The sequence below is a fragment of the Grammomys surdaster genome, unplaced genomic scaffold (assembly GCF_004785775.1).
Source record: "Grammomys surdaster isolate TR1022 unplaced genomic scaffold, NIH_TR_1.0 308968, whole genome shotgun sequence".
In the NCBI taxonomy this organism is placed as follows: domain Eukaryota; kingdom Metazoa; phylum Chordata; class Mammalia; order Rodentia; family Muridae; genus Grammomys; species Grammomys surdaster.
The window spans coordinates 4,052-16,683 of NW_021625926.1; the positions used below are offsets into that span (position 1 = coordinate 4,052).

Sequence of the window (12,632 nt, forward strand, 5' to 3'; positions counted from 1 at the left end):
GCTTTATTACTATTATATATTACATATATTTGTTATCTATATTACATATACTATATTTATTTATATAGTAATTATATTGTATATTACATATTATTACATGTGTAATATAGAATATATTATATTATATATTTATTATATATTATATATTATATATTATATATTTTATATTTTATATTTTATATTTTATATTTTATATTTTATATTTTATATTTTATATTTTATATATTATATGATACCCGTGGCCTTAGCAGCTTAAGCAAGATGTTATACCCATAACAGTTCTAAAATAAACATTGGTACTGTGGTAAGTGTTCTCTGCCTAAGTTCACTCTTTCTCATACTCAAGGACAGCTGAGATAAGTGGGACAGGAAGCAAATGCTCTGGCATAATTCAGCTTTGCCTTCCATGCTGCTGCCTGTCCAGCCCAGTGTCCCAAATCAAAAGAAAAAGCAGAGGCCAGAGGCATCTGGCCTGTATCTCTTACTGGGCCCTGAACCCCTCGGAATCCGGGAGCCCCAGCATGGAGGGAAGAGAGATGCCCACCTGGACAACGCTATCCCTATGGACTTGGTTCTTCAACAGCATGTTGTTCCGCCACTGCAGGTACTTCTCCTGGTGGGCTTGAATCTCCTGTGGGAGATTAGAAGGTCGATGTGGGAAGTCCTCATCATTGACATCAGGCTGGGGTGATGGGGCCAACAGCTTTCCATCTGTGAGATCTTCCTGAGAAATGGGTATCCCAAACTCTTGGCTGAGGTCTTTAATCATGGAGGAAGAAGGCAGCAGGTCTCTCATAACCACCTCCTTGAGCCTGGTGCTGTTGTGGCAGATGTCATGGATCCTGAAATGAGGAACGGCCAGCCGCTCAGCCTCACCTGCATAAACACCCTCACTTCACAGCAGAAGTGAAAGGTCAGGTGACTAGTGGTGCCAGGTCCGAGCTGGTTTAGTTGGCTACGACTCCTGGTATATGCCTCTTATCCCCAAGCTTGCTAAAATTAGGGGCTTCCCACAATAAGCACCAAGGGTTTTTTTCTGACTGTGGCTTTATTCATGGTCTTCATCAGCCCCACACTCTGCTAGAGAAGCACCCCAATACACTAGCTGACCCTTAGCAAGTAGATCTCAGAGTCCTCCTGCAGTGGAGAAAATGATGCAATCACAGCTCTTTCCAGCAGAGCTTGTAGCCTGAGTGGCAGTGCTACCTCCTGAATCCCATGGGAAGCAATGGACCACACCTAGGCTGGCCTACAGTAGTGGTCCCAGGAGCCACACTGACAGCATCTGGGAACTTCTGGGTGCTACTCACTACCCCTGCTGTTTCCCAAGTCTGAGGCGAGATATAGTCCTGACTTAGCAGACTGTCTCTTACTTGCCTTTCTGAACCTCTGTTTCCTCAACTGTCAGAAACAAAAAAAAGACACAGTGACTGTGGCTGTAGCAGTACATTAGTCACTTTGCTTGTTGCTGTTGTCAAATACCTAACAAGCAACTTGAAAGCAGAGTGTTCATTTTTGGCTTTCAGTTGGAGGGGATGCAGTGCCTCACGGCTGAGAAGGCATGGATAGTCAAAGCCTAGGGTAGCTGATCACACTGCATCATCCACAGGCAGGAAGCAGGAAGGAATGAACTCTGGCACAAGCTTTCTCTCTTCTTACTCAGTCATGACCCCACCTTAAGGGGTCATGCCACCAGCATTCAGGGCAAATCTTTGCTCAGTAAATTCTTTTTGGAAAAACCCTCACAAGCAAACTGAAAGATGTTTCCCTGATGATTCTAAAACCATTATATTGACAATTAAAATTATCCATCAAAAGTCCAATCCTCGTCAACATGACTGCTAAAGGCATCACTTAGAAATTATAACATTCCACCCTTAATCCTAAAGTCTTATTTTGATCTCACAATCCAAAATACATTTGTTTAATCCAACTTTAAACCCCATAGTGTTTAACAGGCCACATTCTGGATGTGTCTTCCCTGATCAGTTAACCTATCTGGAAATACCTTAAAAGGCACACCCAGAAGTGTATTTCCATGGTGATTCCAAATGCCATCAAATTGATAATTAAGATCACCATCACATGACAAATGCCTTTAATCCCATCACTTAGAAGGCTGGGACAAGAGGATCTCTGTGAGTTCTAGGTCAGCCTGGCCTACACAAAGAAACCCTGCCTTGAAAAAACAAAATCAACCATCGCAAACACCTAATACAAAAAGTATATTGTGAACACTGGTTCCCCCAATATAGATTCTCCAACTCCCAACTCTATTGTATAATCTACCAAAATGGAATGTCTAGCCTTTGCCTCTAACATCCAAATGCTGGAGCACCCATCCCAGACCCTTCCCTAACTTTAAGAAGAAATCTAGAAGCAAGCGAAAGCCTTCTTCACCCTGAGCTCTCCTTCCGTCGTTTCTCTTCCTCCTGGGCTTGTGCCCCCTTAACTCCTTACTCTCCTGCTTCACCAATTCAACAGTGCTAGCTGAGGTCAGAGCTTCTTAAAAATAGGAAGCTAGTGATTACAGCCTACCCCATGCTTGGGAGAGGCTGTCAAGGTAATAATCTCCAGTGGCTCATCAAGGTATCTCTTTTCCTGCCTCCCCAGATGCCCTGTTGCTCTCTTGTGCCCCAAGGGATACACACATGGACTGCCCATGCAACACCTCTGTGGTACTTGTGCCTCACGTCCAGCTCCCTCTGAACTGGGGCCTCAAGGTTCCAGCACCCCTCAGCCAAGGCTGGTCTGCAGAGGGATGGTGAAACCCTCAGGACACCTGGTACAAAGGAAGGCTGATAGGCAGGGCACAGCAAAGAGGACAGTTACTGCACGTGTTTGGCCACAGGCTTTCTCAGCAATAGAGAAGGCATGTGGGACTGGCCTTAGGGCAGAAGGGAAGGGACGTGCTGGGTCAAAGGAAAGGTTGCAGCTGATGTGGCAGTCTGTATCCCCAGTTCTCACTGGAAATTATACTCTGACCAGTTGTTAACTCCTCAGATCCTTCTAGAATGTTTCCCCACGGGAGCAGACTAGGCAGAGTTGCTCATCCTAATGGCCAGTCCCCTTTCAGGTAACATGCTCTGATACATTTCAGGAGAACCTGCATCTGTTTCTCCTGGAGCCTGGGAAGGGCAGGACATTCTGCTGCCCCGCTTGCCCACCTGGCTTCCAGATAATGGGATGGCTCCTCCGGCCCCAATCCACACTCACCTAGACAGTGCCTGAAAGGCCATGCGTGACACAGCCCCACGAACATAGAGTGCAGGGTACCGCAGGAGCACTGACACGGGCCTGAACAAATGTACGTGGTACAGCATAGTCTCCAGGTCCGCGTACAGGCGGTTGCGGAAGAGCATCCTGGAGTCATACAGCACCTTGCATGCTGCACGGTTGGAGGCAGTAACACTAGAAAGAAGGAGCATTAGCATTGACTGTGAATCCTGGGAACACCTGATGGCGTTGCTCTGTCCAGCAAGGGTTTTCTTTTGTTTGTTTAAAAGCAATGGATAGAATGTAATGGTAGTAAATGCAATGGGTAGACCCAGCTTGAGACCCTGAAAACAGTGATGGCTGGGGCCAGCTGTCCCCATGCCTGTTCCTCTGCCTCCTTGATCAGGGATCACCCTTGGTACTCTCTCAGTAGAACCTGGCCAGGTTCCTAAATACAGTTCCCTATAAGTGCCCCAGGTGATGCTCCTGTAAGTGAGATCTGTGCCCACCCTCCTGTTTCCTCGGAAACCTCTCCTTGGACACTGTAGTTCCTCCTATGTGAAGTATTTGGGTCATCCACCAAGCTTCCACTCAGATGTTTTAATGCTGTCATACTGATTCATAGAACTTTCGTTTACCATCTCTCTGGCAGCCCAGGATAGCCTGGTCATGATCCCTTCTTACATCTCCTCCTGAGTGCCAGACCACAGGCCGTATCCACACCATGTTCAACACAGTTTGTTGTTGTTATTTTGTTTGTTTGTTTGTTTGTTTTTAATTCAGTTAAGACTGCAAATTTTGTTTCATACATTGCAAATATTTTCTATTCGTTGCTTTCATTTTAAAAAATGTATGGTATTTTATTGAACAAAAACTACTCCTTTGCATGTAGCTAAAGGATGTATCGTTCTCTCTCTTATTCTTTCTGTCTTACTGGAGAAATTTTTCTCTAGTCTATTATCATGAGTGTGTTTTCTTGTCATCTAAATTTTTGATATTTTTGCTTCTCAAAATTAGATTCTTAAAAATATGAGCATGGTGGTTCACATCTGCAACCCCAGAACTCAGAAAGTTGAGGCAGGAGAATTGGTGGGGATTTAAAAACAACCAAAGCTACTGAGTTCCAGGACATCGTCGGTTACAAAGTGAAACTTTCTATCTCTCTTCCTCCCCCCTCCACCAAAAAAGGATTTTAAAAGTTCAGACCATCTTAGTCTAGCTAGCTGTGCTTTGTCAATCAAGAAAGCACAGAGGGTTATAAAGATGCTGCCACCAGGGAAGTGGGGAAATGAGTAACTACTATTTTTGCAACTTGTGAGTCCTCAATTATTTCCAAGTTCACAGTTTAAAAAGAGGTGTTATAGTCTATTTGCAGCTGCCTTTCATGCACTGTGTGAAGGAATGCTTTTGGAAACCCTTAGCAGAGCAGGCAGAGAGAGAGAGAGGCCTCCTCAAGCTGACAGAGAACAAAGAGATAGATGCCTTACTCCTGACACCACAGAGGAAGGTTAAATGCCTTCTGTGCATGGACAAAACAAGGTGAACTTGCTTATACCCACCACTCACAGAAAACAGCTCTGCAAATCCTCCCCAGAACACCTGGAAACAAAAGACAAAAGCATGCAGACTGAAAGGGGAAGAAGTCACCCCTCTTGCATGATGGCCTATGTAGAAAACACCAAAGAATTTCCCAAAACAAAGACAACTCCTTCACTCAGTGAGTTGGTTTATCAGCTCATAAAAATCAAGTTATGCTTCTGTAAGGGATGAAAGAATATGTGGCACTTGAAACTTAACGTAGTATTTTCAAAATAATAAAACCATAGGATGGAACGAATTTGTGGTTGCTGAGAATTAAGAACTGTAAAGGAAGGTGGGCACGGTTACTATGGCAACAGGAGAACAATCTTTGAGGTGGCACAAATAATTCTGCATCTTGATTATAGTGTCTGCATGATTCACATGTGACAGACTTCATGTGCCCACATGACACAGAACCCTGGGTTAGCTATCACATCAGAGGGAAGCTGGGCAGGGCTACAGAGGATCTCCTGCTCACATTTTTGAGTCTCTGGTTTATATATAATTACCTCAAAACAAAGTTTAAAACCTACATAGAGAGGCTAGAGAGCTAGCTCAGTGCTTCAGGGTACTTACTGATCTTGTAGAGGACCAGATTTTGGTTACCAGCAACCGTGTGGTGACTCGCAACCATCTGTAACTCAAGTTCTAAGGGATCTAATGCCCTCTTCTGTCCTCCACAGGACTGCACACACAAGGTCCACGGCCAAACATGCACATAAAACACTCAAACACGTAAAATTAACTTAATAAAAATATCATCTTTTTTTTAAACCACATAGATTTTAATCAGCTGAGTTTGTTTTTATGAATGGCTAAGTTTGTTTTTATGAATAGAATTTGTTTTTATCAATGGCTTGATAGGAACTTGTTTTCCTTTTTTTCCCCCCTGTGGAGAAAAAGTTGTCCAAACTTTTCTCCGAGTTTTTCTACCACAGAGCCCTGTTTGTTCATGTTTCTCTGTCTGGGTTTTTAAAATCAGTTCTTGCGCTGTGACCACGTTACAGGTGTCACTGTATGCCCCACTACATTGCACATTGCATCCTGTGTCACAAGCATCCTGTGTCACAAGCATCCTGTGTCACAAGCCACATTGTGATGATCAGCTGAGAGACACCTGGTTCCTACTTTTTATTTGTTTTGTTTTCTGGGATTTGGGGGTTTGGTTGGTTGATTTTGGGGGCACAGGGTTTCTCTGTATAACAGTCCTGGTTGTCCTAGAACTCCAACTCACAGAGACCCACCTGCCTCTGCCTCCCCTGCACTGTGGCTAAACGTGTGTGCCACCACACCTAGCTGGTTCCTACTTATTGACTACTATATACTATATACATTCATTTACAGATTTTGGTGCGGATATATATTTTTGGTTGTCTCAGGTATACATCTAAAGAGAAGTCATGCTTCTCTCTGGTGTCTCTCAGCTTGTCAGTACATCAGGACAGGCCCACAGTGGTACAGCCCCCTCTTGGATAGAGTAAAAACTTCGGACCACTGGCTGTTACCAAATGAGGTCTGAGGCCATGAAATCCACCTTCGCACTAAAGAAAGAGCCTGTGCCTCAAACAAGTTAAACCTAACGTTCACAGAGCCCTCTCTTGGTAACTATGTTCTAAATCACCCTAAGTTCTGTTTCATTTAAAAATGCTTATATATCATCATCATCATCATCATCATCATCATCACCATCATCCGTGCACCACGGCAACACACATGCATAGAGATCAGGTGGCAACTTTGTAAAGTGAGTTCTTTCCTTTCCTTCGGTGAGTTCTGTAGATTTAACTTGGGGCACCAGGATAACACAGAAAGCACCTATACCCACTAAGCCATCTCACCAGCCCAATCCTACATTTCTCCTTCCAGCTAAAACAGCCAGGTCTGCCTGTTGTCAGTGTCTAGAGGACATTGAACCTGGCCATGGGTTTAAAAGAGCTGTTCTGTTTGCCCTGTATTCAGACTGCCATTGCTTTCTTCTGACTGGGACCAAGTCTACCTACCTGCTCTGGTAACTCTCCCACAGCCGCCTCAAGCCATGGTCTGCCAAGCCTTCTAGAATAAAAAGATGGATCTTCCCATCCAACAGATGGAAGCCAGTGAGCACATCCAGGTTCTGCTGCTCCTGGACCTTCACACGCACCTTGAAGGCTGACAGAATTTGCTGGATGTTCTGGAGGGGATAACTGTCCAGGTCCAGGGCTTTAGCATTGATTATGGTGATGTCCTGTAGCAGGCTCTGTAGGAGGGACAGCTTCTTGACATTGAACACAAAAATGATGCGACCAAAATGGGTACCCATTAGGTCAAACTCAGGAGCTCTGGACCAACTACCCAAGGGTACTGCAATGTCTACTCGGAGCTTGAGTAAAGAGTTTGCCTCCAGGTAGTTGCCTATGGGGATTGAGCTGTGCTGGAGGACATCTGTGGGAGCCTGGAATCCTAAAGCCCTTCTGTTCCTACTATCCTGGCTCCAGTTGGGAGACTTTGGCTCACAGTTGTGGATGGGGACAATGAGGTTCAAGTACTTATAACCAAGGAGGAGGTCAGCAAAACTGACTCTGGCAACCCCATAAGGATCCCAAATCTTGTTCTGTGACTCATAGGGGTTAGTCTCTGTGTCTTTGGAAGAGATGAAAGCTTGGAGATTGAAGTATGAATCTAAAAAGTCCTCTCCAAACAGGGTAGGCTTCCGGGAATATTCCTCTGACTTCCGGTCCCTGTCATGGACTTCAACTACCATGGGGGGTCCTTCCAGGTACTCCCTCACATCACTGGGGTGCATGGCCCCAAGGAAGATGACATTGATATCGTGAAAAAATACATGAGTCCCATGGGGCTCTCTCTTGGTCTCGTGCACCGGAGTACTGTGGAACTGGTATCTGCAGTAGACAGGGCTGCACAGCCTCTGTAGGAGAGAAGGACAGCACGTCACACTCCACATGTATGCACAAACTCTACAAGAGAGAGGGACAGCATATTCCACAGGTCATATTCCACCTGTGTGCCCAGCATAGCACACTCACTGCCCAAAGTCCTGAAGCCAAGTTTCCTCCTTTATCAGAGACACACTGTGAGGTCAGCACAGGCATGCAGGCTGCGTGAATGAACAAGACACGAGCATCACAAGACACAGGCCACATACAGGCTTAAGGACAAGTGATCTCCCTCCCCTTCCCCAAACAGCAAGTGCCATGGAGACATAGGTGGAAAGCTTCTTTTTACATCTGCTTTTAATTCCAGTCCTAATCCTGGGCACAGACCAGGTAAAGGGAAGTATATTAGCAAAGACAATCCTACTGGGGTGTGACTAAGTGGCGGAACAGGCTGCTGTGGTAAAGCAGATGTAGGAGTGGCTTTGGTGCGGCTGAGGTTCCCTCAGTGCAAAGATGTCTGGCGCTATGACCTGGAAGAACACAAGCCAAAGAAAGGCTACAGCGTAAGAAAAGTGTGAAGAGATGCCTGGATACTAGCAATTACTCCTTTGGTTTTTGTTTCTGCAATGTTAGAGTCAAAGCCAGGAGCTTATGTGTGTTAGAGCGCCACAAAAAGGGAACAAACAGACAAATCCAGAATAAGTGCATGATAAAGGATGGGGGAAGCGGGCGAGAGGTCAGACAGGAAGAAGAGTGGGGAAAGAGAGCTATGCTTAGAAAGCCTGGCAGCAAGTGTGGAGCAACAGGAGGCAAGCCCGTCCCTGCCCCAGAACTCAGTACTTGGAGACCTAGAGCCTGAGTAGAAAGAAAAGAGAAGCGGAATAGTTAAAGACAGGAGCCTTAGAGAGAAGACTCAGTGATGGCCTGACAGCTTCCCTTTTCTGTCTGAGATCCAGTCCTCGGCAAGTGACTGATCTTTCCTGCATGACTCTTCAGGTTTAGTCTGCAGGAGGATGAAAAGGACTGGACGTGTGAGACCCACACCATGGACCACTCACATCTCGTCCCCACAAGTTCCCCATGCTCTATGTAGGTTCTGACTTCCCAGGCATAAGAATGGGGAGTGCTCAGAGAAGCAGAGCATCCGACAGAAATGACCTAACACTAAAGCGTCTATTAGGGAAAATCCCCAAATGGCAACATGCATAAGTGAATAGGAAATTCCAATCAATGGCTTTTTTCTTAGTTTTGAGACAGTATCTCACTTGTATTCCAGGCTGGCCCTGAAATCATGATCTTTCTGTCTCAGTCTTGAAAGTGATGATATTGCAAGCATGTGACACCAGGGCAACTTCTAGTCCACTTTTTTTTTGTTTTATCTTTTTTATTATGTGTATGCATGTGTGTCTGAGCGATACCATGGAGGTGAGGAGGAGGCATCAGATCCTCTGGAGGTGGAATTACAGGTAGTAGTAAGCCACCTTATGAGGATGCTGAGAACCAAACTCAATACATATACAAACACACAAACACAAATATAAACAAACACACAGACACACAAATACACATATATACACAGATACATATACACCAATATACAGAAACATACAAACACACATACACAAATACAAACACACAAATACACACACACAAAAATAAATATATACATACATAAACACACACATACATTTATACACAAACACACAAATATACACACATACACAAATACAAACACATAATAGTTTCTGAAGACAAAAAGAAGATCCTACAATCTTTGAGAAAAGTAACAATGCCTTCAAATGCTGAAGCAATGATTTTTAACCAAGAAGTCTAAACCCAACTGTGCTAGCTAGCTGTTTTGACTTTGGTTGGTTGATTGGTTGGTTGGTTAGTTGCTTGCTTGCTTGCTTGCTTGCTTGCTTGATTGATTGATTGATGGATGGATGGATGGATGGATGGTTGGTTGATTGATTGGTTTGGTTGGTTTGATCGTTTTCTTTTGGGTTTGGTCAATTTGGCACAACCTGGAGTCACCTAGGGAGGCAGAATTATTAGTTGAGGAACTGCCTCAGTCAGATTGGCCTGTAGGAAAGCATTTTCTTGATTAGTGATTGATGCAGAAAGGCCTAACTTAAGCCTATTGTGGGTGGTGCCACCCTAGAACAGGTGGTCCTGTGCTATACAAGAAAGCAGTCTGAGACAGCCTGTTCTACATAGAGAGTTCTAGGACAACCAGGGCTCCACAGAGAGACTCTATCTCAAAAAGAGAGGGGGAGAAAGAGAGGGGAGAGAGAGAAAGAGAGAGAGAGAGAGAGAGAGAGAGAGAGAGAGAGAGAGAGAGAGAATATGCTGAGGAAGCCATGAGGAGCAAGTCAGTAAGCAGGGTTCCTCTGTGGTTTCTGCTTTAGTTTCTTCTCCAGTTTCCTGTTAGAGCTCCTTTCCTGGCTTCCCTTGGAGGTGGACTCTAACCTGTAAAATGTAATAAACCCTTTCCTCCCCAAGTTGGTTTTGCTCAATGTTTTATAGAAAGCAATCTATGATGCCAACCAAACTATTTTCCAAGTAGGAGAGCAGGAAATATAAAGAACATGTAAATATTCTTTTAGAATATGAAATGTAATGGCAGGATACATGCTAAAGGATGTGCTTCAGCCAAACCAATGAGCACACACACAGGAAGAGGGAAGCAGTCCTCCACACGGTGATCCAGAGAAGAGGGGGCAGGATGCACTGGCACTGAGCCTGGTTGGTTTACAACAGCGTCTATCTGCAGGCTGAGGCCATGACAGAGAATCCCACACACTTCTAAGCAGGCCAGTGATCTCCATTGGTAGCACACTTAGGGAGTAGTGGACAAGCTCAGGTCTGGTGACTCCAGCTCTTGCGACACTTGTCTCTTTCATGTCTCCCTACAGAACCCCAAGTGGTGAGTGGATGCTATTTCTCACATCAAGTGCATGAAAGATTAAAGATGCCACACGATAGCCACCTGGGTGGGATAAGGAGGTGCTCTTAGTGGAAAAAGCAGGGGTTCATTCTTACCTCCAGATCATGAATGGATACAGGCTGGATCGGAAGACAAGAGGCGGACCTGATCTTTATGGTCAGAGGGTTCAGGTCTTGTTTTTGCTGTTCAGTCATGATAGGAACTTCTGTTTTTAAAGTCAAAAAGCAATCTAAAATGTTGGCCGACTTCTCACTGCCACGGCAGATGACCGTTTGCCATCCTAGAAGAAAATATCTGCAGCATTAGCCCCCATTAGCCACGGCAGTCAGGAGCAGGTTCTCATCCCAAACCTGATGATAACAAATTCATGTCACCAGAGCCAATAATAAATTTATAACGACAGGGATGCTAGCATCTCTGGTACAAGATGATACTCTGCAGACTACCAAAGGAGAAATGTAAACACCAAGTCAGCAGTTGGAACGACGCTTGTGGGAGTAACCAGCCAACATCTGATTTGATATATGGCCCATTCCATGAGATGGAACCCATACCTGATGCTATTTGGGTGGCCAGGAACCTGAGTTAGATAGCCCAGGCATCTAGGATAAAACCAAATACTACTATTCTGGCACTCCTGCCAGGAAACACAGCAAACATTCTGTTGAACTAACTGGAAGCTCAGGCTGCACCCCCACACCCCTGCACCTTCACACTTCCACATCCCTACACGAACACCCACACCCCCACCACACACAGCACCCCACACCTCCACCAAGGACACGTTGGGCTTCTAATGCCCTTAAGCCAAGAGACTAAGAAAGCAATACCAGTGTTAGGGAGTGTGACTGATCTAGAGTGCCAATGGGATTAGACTGCTTTCCCACAATTCGAGTAAGAAAGATCATGTCTGGAGTGCAGAAGATCCTTTAGGGCTACTTTATTCTGTGATTAAAGTCAATGGGAAACTACAACAACCTACCCCAGGCAGGAGGACAAAGGGCACAGACTCTTCAGGAATGAAGGTAGATCACTCTTCCAGGGAAAGAGCTAAGACCTGTGAGGTGTTTGCTAAGGGTGGAGGAAATACACAGTGGGTAGTAGAGGAAGGTAGCTATAAATACCAGCTAAGGCCATGTGACCAGTTGCAGAAAAGAGGATTATAACTGATATGAGAGTTTCTGTTGTATTTTGTTAAGAATGCATTCGTGCTGATATTCATCTCCTCAAGGGACAGTGACACCTATTCTAAATTTACAATGTTTGCAGTTGTATGTGAAATAGTTATGTCAGGCATAATTATGACATGGTTAATATATAATGCATTTGCAGTTGTATGTGATAATTATGTTAAGCATAATTATGACTTAGTTAAATGTACACTGTTTGCAATTGTACATGGGATAGTCATATCATGTTAAGCATGATTATGACTCAGTTATTGTTTTCATCTGGAAATTGAGCATGACATGAGGAGATATGATTTTGTGTCAGGTTGACAAGGAGTGGACTTGTGATGGCTATTCTTGGTTATCAATTTGATTACATCTGGAATTAACTAAAATTCAAGTGGCTGGGCACAGCTGGGAGGGATTGTTTTTGTTTTGTTTTGTCTTTTGTTGCTTGATTGGTCAGTTTGGTTTGGTTTGTTGTTGTTTTGTTTTGTTTTGGGGGTTTTGTTTTTAGAGACAGGGTTTCTCTGTACAGTGCTGGCTGTCCTGGAACTCACTCTGTAGACCAGGCTGCTCTCAGACTTACCGAGATCTGGCTGCCTCTGCCTCCTAAGCGCTGAGATTAAGAGAGTGTGCCACCACTACCCAGCAAAAATTGTTTTAATTAAATCATTTGAAGTAGGAAGACCCACTTCTAATCCTGACCTTCGAACTGGAAAGATCTACGGACCACACCTTCTGCTGACATCCTATATAAAGAACATGGAAAAAGGAAGCTTGCTCTCTCTTTGCCTGTTCTCTCTCTCTCTCTCTCTCTCTCTCTCTCTCTCTCTCTCTCTCTCT

At 44.5% G+C, this 12,632-nt stretch overlaps 1 protein-coding gene across 1 annotated transcript; it reads right to left on the reverse strand.

Annotated features, from left to right (window-relative positions):
* Window positions 1-481: 481 nt before the first annotated feature.
* Window positions 482-10,897, reverse strand: LOC114616187 (uncharacterized protein FLJ43738-like; the record flags this gene model as incomplete). Its single annotated transcript, XM_028761709.1, has 4 exons — window positions 482-842; window positions 3,217-3,411; window positions 6,798-7,702; window positions 10,713-10,897. Coding segments are annotated over 4 exons (1,646 nt in total), but the record flags the coding sequence as incomplete, so codon positions are not given.
* Window positions 10,898-12,632: the final 1,735 nt, after the last annotated feature.